The 12808-nt window shown below is 56.4% G+C and overlaps 1 protein-coding gene across 2 annotated transcripts; it reads left to right on the top strand.

Annotated features, from left to right (window-relative positions):
* The first annotated feature begins 209 nt into the window (after positions 1–209).
* On the top strand, positions 210–11501 carry FAM110A (family with sequence similarity 110 member A). 2 transcript variants are annotated; one of them, XM_040981695.1, is made up of 2 exons: positions 210–435; positions 10016–11501. In XM_040981695.1, the coding sequence occupies exon 2, from the start codon at positions 10043–10045 to the stop codon at positions 10928–10930; it is 888 nt and encodes a 295-aa protein (XP_040837629.1). In that variant the 5' UTR covers positions 210–435; positions 10016–10042; the 3' UTR covers positions 10931–11501. The 2 variants fall into 2 exon arrangements, with proteins under 2 accessions (XP_040837629.1, XP_040837628.1); XM_040981694.1 differs by having other exon boundaries at positions 9947–11501.
* The last annotated feature ends 1307 nt before the right edge of the window (positions 11502–12808 follow it).

Below are 12808 nucleotides of genomic sequence, written 5' to 3'. Positions count from 1 at the left end.
CAAGAGAAATGGGGAGCAGACAAGGAAAGAGCCAGGAGCTCCTGGCAGCTGCGGGAAGAACCTGCAGCCCGCTGGGTGGAGGGGGCGGGGTTGCGGAGGCCGGGTGGAAGCTGAGCGGTCGCCTGGCAACCGGGGCGGCGCGGCGTTCGAACGGAAGCGAGGGACCAATCAGGAAGTCCGGAACGAACCATTCCGGCACTGTTGCGGGGGTGGGGCGGAGAGGGAGAGCGGCGTGCTCGTGTCGCTTTCCTCGGTGGGTTCTCCGGAAGGTCGGGCCCACCTGTAGTCCTCCGTGCAGAGCGCAGCTCCGAAGGGGCTCCTGAGGGTCCCCAGGCGGGGCTGGGTCCTCCCTGCCTGCGTTGGGAGTGGCCGCCCGGGTCCGAGCTGTCAACCCGCCCTGCGTGGAGGAGTCCCGATTGCCGGCGCGGGTTCCAGGTGAGCATGTAGATGGCCCGGGTGCGAGCCCGGGACCGGGGAGGGCTGCCCGCCCGGCGCTCCTAGGCCTGGGGTCGGGGACCTCTCCTCGTCCATCCGCGTACCGCTTCACAGAGGCCGGCGTCCTAGGCCGGCGAGGGCTGGAGAGGATCCATTCGCCATTGCACTCCAGCGCGCAGCGTCTAAGTCTAGGCAGATGGGGATTGGCTTTGAGAGAGAGACCAATCAGCCGAGACAGCCCGTGGACCCCCGGCTGCATGACCTGGCATAGGGGCCCCTTCTGGGCCTCTGCCTGCCTTTCCCCAAAAGTCAGGACTGGGCCCACCCTTCTACCTGCGGGGGTCCCGAATCAGGCACTGCTCTTCCAGGGATTTGGGGGGCTCTGGCAAGACTGATATTTCTCAGCGTCCTTAAGCCTCAGGGACACTGCTGACTTCTTGGGAATCTGGCCTGGGTTGGGAGAGGAAATTGAGACAGCCCCTAAACACCAGTCGCGAGACCCTCGGGGTTTGGGGGTGTGGCCAGGGCCCTGCAAGTGGGGCTGCTGGCCTGAGCCACACCTGCTGTGCCTCTGGGGGTCGCCTTCTCCCTGCTGGTTGCTCTTGTGGGTCTCCTGTCTTAGGTGGGGAACTTGTGCTTGGTGCACCTTCAAGAAGTTTCTCTCCTTGCCCCAAGTCTGGGACTTGGCACCGCTAGCTTCTGTCTTAGACTCCTGGACAGGTTGCTTGGTGGATGCTGAGCCGTGGCTGTCAGCATGAGGGCGTGAGAGGCTCATCCTCTCTCCTCTGCACCATTTCCTGCCTTTGGGGAGAGGAGCCCTGAGAAGTGAGAAAGAAAACAAGGCTGTCATCCATTCTTTCAGCACTTCTTAAAATTATTTGTTTTAATTTAATCTGGAAGGCAGAAACACAAAGTGGTCTTCCAGCTGCTGGTTCACATTCCAGGACTGGGTCAGGCTGAAGCCGGGAGCTTGGAACTTCCCTAAGGTCTCTCACGCGGGTGGTGGATGCCAAGACACCGCACCTGCTACATCCTAGGCTGTGTGTAGCTGCTTCAGTGTGGGAGGCAAGTGTCCCACATGGCCCTTTCACCGCTCTGCTCACTGAGTCCTTCAGTAACTAGTCTGAGTGTGTGGTCCCTCGCCTGTTCCATTTTCCCAGCTGCTCCCTCTGGTGGCTTCTGCCTTGTCCTTGTTCCTGAGGTAGTTGTCTCCTCCAGGTAGAAGGTAATGAAGGTAGGGGGTGGCAGGAGGCAAGTGGAGCGTTCAGCAGCAGCAGCACACACCTCAGGGGTGTCTGTGACCTGTCGTCCAGGTAACTGCAGGGAACTTGTGCTTTCCATGGGAGAAAGGCCAGCTCCAATGGCCCCCATGGCCTGCAGTCCCCTACCCCTGCCATCAGACAAGCGTTCCTCTGACCCAGGTGTCCAGTGCAGACAAAACACTGTAGGTGACCACTGCAGAGTCTCAGCTGTCACAGAGGCCACCACTACGGTCTGATGGGAAACACTGTGGGTCACTGGGGACATAACTGGGAGTACACTGGGAGCTGCGTGTTGCAGAGTGAAAAAGAGCAGGTGAGACCAGTATGTGCCATGTGCCTAAAAGAGATGATACGAGCCTGTACTTGCTTGGTTTGCCTAAGTGTTCAGGTCCCAGTGATGTCTGTAGGGAGGAGAACTGAGGACAGAGGTGGGAGGGTGTGGGGTTTTTTTTGTTTTTTTTTTTTTTTTTGTAGCTTTTGGTTTTTGAGTCATGCACATGCATTACCTCATTAAAAACAAAATAATTATTTATATATACACATACACACACCTACATCTCATGAGACCACCACCCTGCATGTGATGTATCTCTGACTTGCTGTGTGTTTTTGGCAAGCTTCTTTGCCTATCTGCACTGAGATAATGATCTCAGGTCTGAGCAGGGGTAGCCTAGGGCATAAAGTGGGCCTAACTGTAATCTGCTCAACACCCACCTTCCTCATTCCATGCCAGGTCCTTCCCTAAGGCCTTGCATATGTTATCTGTCATTGCATTCCCACTACAAGCCCCCTTTCTTCCCTTTGGCAACCTGAGGTGCCAACGGAGGCCCAGAAGGTTGGCATGAGGGCTGGCTAGGCAGGCATTCAATGCCCTGGGCATCCACACTGACGGCCCTCGCACCACCTGCTTGGTGGGCTCTCTGATCTGAGGTTTGTGCAAGGTTGAATCCTGGGCAGGCTGGGACATGAGCAACTTGGAAGCCTCCAGAAATAGCCTGAAGCCTAGCATGTCCTCAGAGGATGCCCAGCTGGAGTGCCTCTGACCTGGACAGCTGGGCTGCAAATGGAGTGTGGGCTGCTGCTGTCTGGAGCCTTCTAGAGCCTCTTTTGAGACAGGCTAGAGTTTCCTTGTCTGCCCCTCAGCGGTTATAGCTGCTGCTGAAGACCGAAGCAGGGGGAAGGAAGGAGCAGGGCTGGGTGCACACTTCCAGGAAACATCAGGAAACATACCTCCTGCACCGCCACCAAAAGCACCAGCGCTCCCAGCACCCCTGAGTGCCAACTGTGCTAGGTGCTTGCTTGTTGAGCTCCCTCAGCTCTGCCACCTGAGCAGTTGCTGCTGGCATTGCTGGCCTCTTGGGAATCAGCGTGCAGATGGGTTCTAGCGCCTGGAGTCGGCTCCAGATTTTGCAATCTTTGCACATGTGGTGAAAGGTACAGAGTATCTGATCCAGCGTGTTATTCCCTGTGAAGCATACATTTTGGTGGCGTGAACTGCATTCCTGCTGTGCCCTCATCACTGCCTTCGTCCTCCATGCCCAGCACCATATCGTATGGTGGCTACTCCCCCAGCTCTGGGCAAGCGCCACAGGACTTTGAGTCTCTAGGCATTTGTCCAGTCTAGGCCCTGCGTAGAAGGTGTGGCCTGTGTCTGATGGAGTTCACTCAGCACTGTGTCCTCAAGTGCATCCCTGTAACACAGGTCCCAGGTGCATTGCTCTTTCAGGCTGACTCTGCTGAGCCCTGTAAATTCCATGTCTTGGTTGTGCTTTCTTCTGCCGATGGGTGCTTGGGCTGTTTTTCCTTGTGGCTGTGGTGATGGAGGTCATAGTCCCTCCTCCAGTTCCCAGCAATGGGACTGCCCGAGGTGGCTCCACCAGAGTGTTTCTCACCATGACAGGTGACCACAATGACCACAGCACCATTGGCTAATTTCTTGACACCATTGGCTAACTTCTTGGCTTGCTTTTTAAAATAATCATGTTCTTGGGTGTGATTTGCTATTCATTGTGACTTTTTGTTCTATTTGGCCATTGGTGTATCTTCTTTGGAGAAATGTCTTCAAGTGACTCTATACTCTTTTTGTTTGAAATTCAGAGTTACACAAAGAGAGAGAGAGAGAGAAAGAAAGAATATCTTTCATCTGTTGGTTTATTCCCCACGTGGCTACAATGGCCTGGTCTGGGCCAGCCTGAAACCAGGAGCTTCTTCCAGGTCTCCCAAATACGGGGCAGGGACCTAAACACCCGGGCCACCCTCAGCTGCTTTTCCCAGGCCATTGGGAAGGAACACAATTAGAAGTGTAGCAGTTGAGACACAAAGTGGCACCTGTATAGAATGCTGCCATCACAGAGGGGACTGTTTTATCTATTGTTCTACCATTCTGGCCCCTGTACTTTTTTTTTTTTTAACTCATTTTTTATTTACCACTTTGATTGGCAGAGCAGCTGAAGTGGTGACAAGGGGGAGAGGGAGAGACAGGATCTTCTAACTGCTGGTTCATTTCTCAAATGGCCGCAATAACCAGAGCTGGGCCAGGCCACAGCCAGGAGCTGGGAACTCCATCTGGGTCTCATGCATTGGTTCAGGAGTTTGAGTATTGGAGCCAGTACTTCTGCTTCCTATGATCAGAAGTAGAGGAGCTGAAACTTGAACCAGCACTCCGATGTCAGATGTGGCATTCCAGGCAGTGTCTTAATCACTTCACTAAGTGCTCTCCCAAATGCGTCCTTTGATTTGTTTTGTTGTTGTTGTTGCTTTTTAAGATTATTTCTTTTTACTTGAAAGTCAGAGTTACAGAGAAAAAGAGAGATCTTCCATCCTCTGGTTTACTCCCCAAATGGCTGTAATGGTCAGAGCTGAGTCATTCTGACACTTGGAGTCAGTAGCTTCTGCTGGGTGTCCCACATGGGTGCAGGGACCCACTACCTTGAGCCATCCTCTGCTGCTTTCCAAAGCCATTAGCAGGGTCTGGATTGAGAGTAGAGTATCCAGGACACAAACTGTTGTCCATATGGGACACTGGTGCTGCAGGCTGAGGATTTGCCTACTATGCCACTTCACTGCCCTGCGCTAGCTGTGCACTCCTTACCATTCCCTTTAGCACCTGAAAGTAGCAAGTTGGCATTCTAAGTCAAGGAAGACCTTGCCCAGGAGCTGAGCACTGCAGTTTGGGCTTGGCTAAATCTTTCTGACTACTTACCCAGTGGTAGCTGTGGGCTATCACACTCAGGCTGCATGCTGGGAGGAGGGCACTGCCATGAGTCCTCTTGGACGGCTAGGGAGGCTGTAGCCTGGAGAACCGGAGTCTCTCAATGCAGTTGTCATGGCTCATCCTGGTGGAGCTGAGATTTGAACTCAAGCAGGCAGGGTCTGGAGTCTGCGCTGCTGGTGTAGAGATGGCTGGGGAGATGCACTGGGAGGGACAGCAGGAGCAGTCAGGGCAGGGCTTTGGTGTCTTTGATGACCTTAACTCTCAGTCTCAGTCTCAGTTTTCTCATCTGGATAATGGACATAATGGTGGCATCCCCAGCACTGGGGTGGTATGGCCTGGAACACTGAGACTGTTTCCAAGACATGAGCTCCTCCCTATTTGGTTATGGAAATTGTCGTTGTCACCTTGCTGCTAAGTGCTATTGGGGCTGGAAGGAACCTTTCTGCTCATTCTCATGGCTGCCTCATTGGAGGACCAGCTAGGGCCTCTGCAGGCCACTGGGGCTGGGGGATGGGCTTGTTCCCTGCACCCTAGCGAACTCCTTTCACCAGCCCCAGTCCAGCCCAGCTCCCACCAGGCAGGGAGGTGGAACTGGATCCCCCAGGTCTGAGATTTAGCAGACTGCTGCTCCAGGGAGAAGGGCCTGATCAGCTGTGGCCACCAAAAGTGAGCTCGGGCTCTGGCTGGCAGAGGACACTGTCGCCTTCCTCCCAGGACACCTTCCTGCATGGCCACAGTCTCATCCTGGGGTTGGGGGGGGAGGGTTCCCCTTGCCTCCCCTTTCCTGGCAGGTGCAGAGGTTTAGGTGAGTCCAATGTCTGCCACCCATAACCCCAGTTCCTGTTAGCTCTGTGACGGCCACCTTCCCTGCTTGCACAAAACTTCTCCCAGAACCCTCAGGTGACCAGGTGAGGGAGGGCGGGGCATGGGGGACTGGGAGCCTCACAACCTACTCAGGGAAAAAGGGAGTGGCAGTAAGGCTTGGTCTCAGGAGAGTCCCAGGCTAGACTCTCAGGGTGACTTTGGGCAAGTGACTCGGGCTGTGGCAGCCACAATTTTCCATTCATCAGATGGGGATTGTTACCAGAAATGCCCAGTGGGTTCTTTTCTCAGCTTAGTATAGAAATAAAAAGACTGGAATCTGTTGCAAACAGAAAAGTTTATTTGTGAAGGGACCAGGTGAGCTGGAAAGGAAGGAAAGAGGAGGGAGAGACACCAAAGGTTTGAGGAAGGGTCTTAGGAATTTAAGCCTTCCTTGACCTCTCCCTGTTGGGCGGGGAACCTACAGGTAAGATGTTCCCCATTGGTGGTCTCTTAATTAATTAGAAAATGGGTGGGCAATGCTGGTGCCGCCCACCTGAAGGTGTGGTCAAGATCTCAGCAGACCTGGATGGTCTCAGGGATGCCCTAAGGCACACAGCTGGTGTCCCCGGGCAGTTCATACCAGGAAGGGTTCTTTCCTCTTCCTGCATAGGAAGGTGAACAGGCATTACCTGGGGCTCAGTCTATACATCTCTGAGACAGGTGCCCTTGCTGGAGCGAGCTGCTGGGGACTCCATTCACCAACTGTGCTTAGGTGGCTCAGGGCGCTGGGAGAGTTCTCTGGGACAGGTCTGGAGTGAATCCGGCAGGGTTCCAGCGCTGGGCAAGCTGCCAGGACGCCTGGCCTCGAGTTCCGGCCCGGCTAGCTTTCCTTCCTCCTTTTCGGATAAAACCTGGGCGGGCGGGTTCATCTGCCCGCGGCCACCGGAAGTTGCGCAAACGCGGGTTACCTGAGCCCCAGGTGGCTGGGTTGGAGGAACAAGAACGCGCGGGGCACCCAGGTACGTGCGTGCGGGGGTGGGGGATCAGCCCAGGTACCCCCTCTGTCCTTGGTCGCCATCACCTCCTCCTCATTTGAGAACCAAGGCAATCTGAGATCAGAGAGGAGCGAGGAGTGGCGGGGGTCACAGCTTTGCTCCCGTGGCTCCCTTTGGCACCGGAGCCCCTGCTATTGCCCCCTGAAGCCCAGCGGTTTCTCCGTGGCCGTGGTGAGCCGATGGGGAAGCAGAGAGGTAGGACTGGTACATTAGGGGCAATCTGGGTGCGGTGACAGGGGACAGAGAGACCCTGGCTGGAACTGCCTGGGGCTTGTGCAGATCACCTCAGATCTTTCCTGGGGACTTCATTGAGGGGTTCCCTTCCGGCAGGTGCACAGACCAGCCCTGAATCTGTTGGATCTTCTTCTGGCCTTCGGTGACCCAAAGGCCTTAGGAAGAGCTATTTTTAACTTCGCTTTCCAGATCAGCAAGCTGAGTGGGTTGTGCGGCTCAGCTGCTTGTGCAAGGCGCATGGTGGGCGGGTGGGCGGGTCCAGGCCAGTGGCCTGTAGCCTGGAGCTGGTTGGACCTCAATCAGGGGTCCTGGCTCCTAGTTGCAGGAGGACTTGGGGACAGCTGGGCGGGCAGGAAGGGATCCGAACTGTGGTGTTCCAGGGGCTTCCTCCCTGGTCCTGCCTATGTGACCTCCTTCCTCCCTGTGTTGCTGGATGGTCCCGGGAGTGAAGCTCAGCCACCACCTCCTGTGACGGGTTGGACTGGTTTGGGCGCTGCAGCCCGGGGGGGGGGGGGGGGGGGGCAGAGGCTGGTGACTTCCATCAGCTTGGTAAAGGTCAGGAGCCTCCCTTTGCAAACTGATCCCATTTTTCATTCCTCAGGGATAGTACTGCCTCAGGCCAGCCACCCCTAGGGCCGACTCCCAGCCCACCCTTGCTGCCAGGTCTCCATCTGGGGGCTTCCCATCCAGATTGGGAGGAGGGTGGGTGAGGAAGAGAAGTTGATAGACACATTTGGTCTGCCCAGTGCATGTGGTGTTGTACAAAATATTACTATTGAATATGCCAGCAGTTAAAGAACCCAGTTGGCATGTACTTCTGGCTTTGTAGCTTCCCAGGCCACTGCACTTCTGAGCCTGCAGCAGGTGGGGCATGATGCCCAGGGTAGGGTGCCCCTCCCGCCTGGCCACATGGGTTCCATAGGCGTTCCAGTTAAACAAATATTTATTTCTGGTATGTGTCCAGAGCAGTGTCCTGGACCTGACCTGGGATCAGTAGGCCTAAGGCACAAACTGCTGGCCTGGTGGAGCTGCTATTTTAGGGGTGTGGGGACATCAAAGGGCATGATAACCATGCATGGCTTACATGGCATTTGTAAACATGATCAGGAGAATAGAAATAGTGTGTGGGGGACATTAGGGGAGAGGCTGGTGCAGTGTTGAAGCTGGTGTAGTGGGGCCGACATCATAGGAACATGGGCCTTTTAGTTATCCACTCTGGGATGCCAAAGTTTCAGTTTCCCCATCTGCAAAATGGGGTGGAAAGGTCTGCCCTACTCCCTGGCTTGTTGGCGATCATGGTGACAGATGTTGGTAGCTGTGAGGCGTGCAGGAGGGACGACAGGCTCTCGCCTGTGCACTTGGATCCCTGGGCATCCAGGTAGGGCTGTCGGCAACTTTCTGCCAAGGTCCTAGTGCTCTGCACTCTGCTCTTCGGGGCTGTGATAGCTGGCTCCACACAGCTCATATTTTTCTTTTTCTTTTCTATTATTTACAGGTAGAGTTACACCCCCCACACACAGATCTTCCATCTGCTCATCTTCTCCCCAAATGTTACAAGCAGTGTAACATTCGGGCCAGGCCTGAAACTCCATCTAGGTCTCCCACATGGGGAGGAACCCAAAGACTTGGGCCATTTTCCGCTGCTTTCCCAGGTGCAGAGACAAGGGGCTGATTGGGATTGGCACATCCAGGGTTTCAGCTGGGTACTGATTGCCACAGTGCTGTACACACACACACACACACACACACACACACCCCTCCATGGAGCTATTGAGATCTTGAAATGTGGCTCATGGGATTCAGGATTTGTTTATTTATCACAAAGGCATAGCAAAAGAGAGAGAATGAAACATTGTGTTGGCTGGCGTCCTCCCCTCCGGTAGCTAAGGTTCCGGGGCAGGGCTGTGTGTGGCTAGGCTCTGGGAACCCTGTTCAGGTCTCCTGCAGGAGTATCAGGGACCCAAGCACTTGGGCTGTCCTTCCCAACACATTAGCAGGGAGCTGGACCAGAAGCAGAGCAGCCAAGTCTCAAGTCTTTACTTCTGCTGTGGGATGCCGCGCTGTGACAGCAGCACGCAGTGTGAGATTTTCTTTTGCTTCATTTTCAAAGAGGGTGGGGAGCCAGGTGGGTAGTACTGTGAGTCCCAGCCCCATTTTGGAAATAACGACATGTTTGGCTTGGGCTCTGTTCTTTGGGTAGCCAGGACACTGGGGCACTCAGGCACAGTCCCTTCTGTGAACTCACAGTGCGTATCCCGTGGGTGCTGGCAGGTGGAAAGTCTGCTGGTGCTGCCTATGTATTCTGGGGCACTCTAGCTGCCTTCTGCAGCAGTGTAACTGTGGGCTGACAGGCCTGCCTGGCATGGGAGTGCAGCAAGTGCCATGTCTGGACTCCACAGGGGCAGAGGTGGGGATTTGCTGTGCCAGGGGCCTGGCATGCCTGGGCAAGTGGATGGCACACAACAGCTTCCTGCCTGGGTGGCTGACGGCAGGAGGTGGAAGCAGGCACTCTGTGGGCAGTCCAGGTGGGGGTGGGTGGGGCCGGAGTCTGAATCCTGGTCCCTTAATTCTGACTCCACCGATTGCTGGGCTCAGTTTCCCCATCTGCAAAATGCAGCAGTTGAGAGGACTTTGAGGTTGAGCTGGCCAGAACCCAGGGCAGCGCCAGGAGGCCTGTGTGTGCTCCTAACCCACCCCCCTCCTGCCTTTCTTTTTTCCTCTTAGCTAAGCCTGGTTCTCCCTATCCACATCCCCTTCGAAGGAGGGTAGGGTGGGGTGGGGCCACACAGCCGTGAGCCTTGCCTTCTGCCTGCTGATTGGCTCTCTGTGAGCCGGGGGGCGTGGCTTGCACCTTATAATAGGGAGGGCGTCTTCGCTTTGCTCAGCCTTGGCGGAGCCTTTGTCTGAGTGAGCTCAGCCCATTTTTCTTTGCTTTCACGCAGCCGTTGCCGGCGTCCAGCTGTCGACTTTCTGCCTGGATCTCTGACTTCTCAGCCTTCTGATCTCTGCAGACCCACGCCTCAGGGTATGTAACAGCCATGCCTGTGGACACGCTGACCCCTGGAACCCCAGCTGCCCCAGCCCTACCTTTCCGCCTGCGGACCAAGGTGCCCGGCTACCTGCTTCGGAGGCCAGCAGATGGTGGAGTCCGGAAGCCCAGTGCTGTAGAGCGCCTGGAGGCTGACAAGGCTAAGTACGTTAAGAGCCTGCATGTGGCAAACACCCGCCAAGAGCCTGTGCAGCCCCTGCTGACCAAACAGCCTCTCTTTAGCCCTGGAACTCGCCGCACAGCACTAACGCCCAGCCGCCGAGCCCTGCCCGGCCCTGGCCGCCGACCCCAGCTCGACCTGGACATCCTCAGCAACCTCATCAACTTGTGCGATAGTCCTGTGTCCCCTGTGGAACCCAGCCGCACCCCCGGGCAGACTGAAGGAGCCCATCAGGCCGCGCCAGCCACACCTCCACGCCCACCACCCACTACGGCAGCGGTCCGCAGAGTGGATGTCCTCCCTCTGCCTTCATCTCCTGCCCAGCCCTGCCCATCGCCCAGCTCGGGCACCTCCTCCAGCCCAGCTCGGCCACAGGGTTTGCAGCGCTCCAAGTCAGACTTGAGCGAGCGCTTCTCCAGGGCGGCCGCCGACCTCGAGCGCTTTTTTAACTTCTGTGGCCTGGACCCGGAGGAGGCACGGGGATTGGGCGTGGCCCACCTGGCACGGACAAGCTCGGACATCGTGTCCCTGACGGGGCCCAGCGCTGGGCCTGGCAGCTCCGAGGGCGGCTGCTCCCCACACAGCTCTGCCACAGTGGAGGAGCGCGCCCGGGAGCGCGTCCCCTACGGCGTGTCGGTGGTGGAACGCAACGCGCGTGTAATCAAGTGGCTGTATGGCTTGCGCCAGGCCCGGGAGACACCCGCTGCTGAGGGCTAGTACCCTGCTGGACCCGGAATTTAACACAGGACACATCTTGGAGGGGTACTTGGGCCTTGGTCTCTCACATCTGCTCCATGGCGGTGGGAGACTAGACACAGCCTCCTTGGGTGAACTTGGCATGGAGGCCCAGGCTCAGAGCCTGGACCAGCGCTTAATGGTTGGGACTGACCCTGGGGAGGATTGCTGTTGGCCTTGAGCTTTGGACCGGAGGACACCCCTGCTCCTGTCCTCTGGTAGGGTTGCACGTGGGGTGCTCAGCCCTCCCTGGGGAGAGTGTGCTGCCCAGGGATCCTGCCAAGCCTGTCTGCTCAGTGACCATTTCCTCCTTCCTTCCTGGGCCTTTGACCCTTGCTAACTTCCTCTTCCTTGCCCAGTGGGGCCCAGCTCCCAGGCGACTCCCCCCGGGGTGGGGGTAGGGACCAGGGAACCTACCTACCTACTGTACTTCTTGGTCTTTGGGAGTAGACCTAGGTGGGTAGACAACAGGAGGGACTGGAGTGACTCCTAAGTCTGTGCTGCTCTGATGTCCCTCCCCCTGGTTAATAAACACACACGCTTGTTTCTCCAAGGCTGACTCTTCTGACTCTTCTATGGTCACTTGGCCAGGGTGGGGAAGTCTCCTGGTAGGAGCAGCACAGCTGCCTTGTCGCCCACTGTGAAGTCCTGTGGGGACATGCACATTGGCTTGGGTGCCTGGGAGCTTGCAGTCCTGCTTCGATGAGGAGGAAACGGAGGCCAGGCCAGAGGTGGGAGCAGCACTAGGAAGAGGAGCTTCAGCGGAAGGGCCAATAGGGATGCCTCCCCAGCCCCCTGGTTCTCAAGGGGGCAGAAAGCTGAAAGGGGACTACCCTGAACTTGAGGTTGCACAGAGTTAGGTTAAGGGGGTGGAAAGTAGACGTTTTTGGAGGAAGAGGGACTTGGTGTAGGCTCCCTGGAGCAGGTGGCATTGCCTTGAACTCTGGGTAATCCCGGACCAGCTAGCCTTATTGGACGGGGTGGGACCGTCAGGGCCGTGTGTGGTCCTCCAGTCCTGGGCATTCTGAGCCCTTTGTGCCATATCCTGATACTGAGGAGCAGGGGAAGGAGAGCATGGCCACGGGCTTGAGGCCTCTCTCTGCAAGTGACCTGCCTCCTGGGATAGCCACCCGTAGCTGGTGGAACGTCCAGGATCACACTGGGCACACAAAAGGTCAAAGCCAGGGGTGGGTGCTGCAGGCCTCCCTGCAGGGTGAGAGTGGGGAGGAGGTGGGTGGTGTTTCCTCTCCTGCTGGCTGCCTTGGCTGCAACCCTCAGAAACAGGAAGCTCCAGTGGGGGCCTGGGTGACAGGCTTGATGCTGATTTTATTTTAAGCATACAGAGGAGATTTCCGCCAGGCTGTTGACAAACATCAGAGTCAGCCCAGCCTTCTGTCTGTCTGTCCACAATCAAGAGCCCTCAGGGGCCTGCCATGGACTTGCACAGTTTGGGGGAATAAAGAGGAAGATGGGGTTAATGCTCATGAGAGTGGAGTCTGCTTGCTTGTGATGTGGAAGGGGAAACAGGCACAAAGAGGAGCATGACCAGGCAGGTGCCTGGCAGTTTTGACCTCCTCGGTCTCCATGCCCATGGTGATGTCCAGGCAGGCTCTGCAGCCCTCCCAGTCCTACTAGAATTGCCCTTTGCTGTGATATGGCAGCACTCCTTCCCCTTGTCCCTGGCCCCCCATCCCCAGTCCCATTATCCAAGAAGGCAGGTGGGTTGACCTCAGTTTCCTTGTGAAGAAACTGAGGTTCAGGTTTTCCTGGGCATATCATCATCGTCCTGGTGGCCTCTCTGGAGTCAGGTGTGTTAGAACCAGAAGCTGAGCTCAGGGAGGAGTGGTGATCTGTGAGCTG

Source organism: Ochotona curzoniae, unplaced genomic scaffold (assembly GCF_017591425.1).
Source record: "Ochotona curzoniae isolate NIBS_2020 unplaced genomic scaffold, NIBS_Ocur_1.0 contig_3520, whole genome shotgun sequence".
Taxonomy (NCBI): Eukaryota; Metazoa; Chordata; class Mammalia; order Lagomorpha; family Ochotonidae; genus Ochotona; species Ochotona curzoniae.
This window is presented reverse-complemented; position numbering and strand designations above follow the sequence as displayed.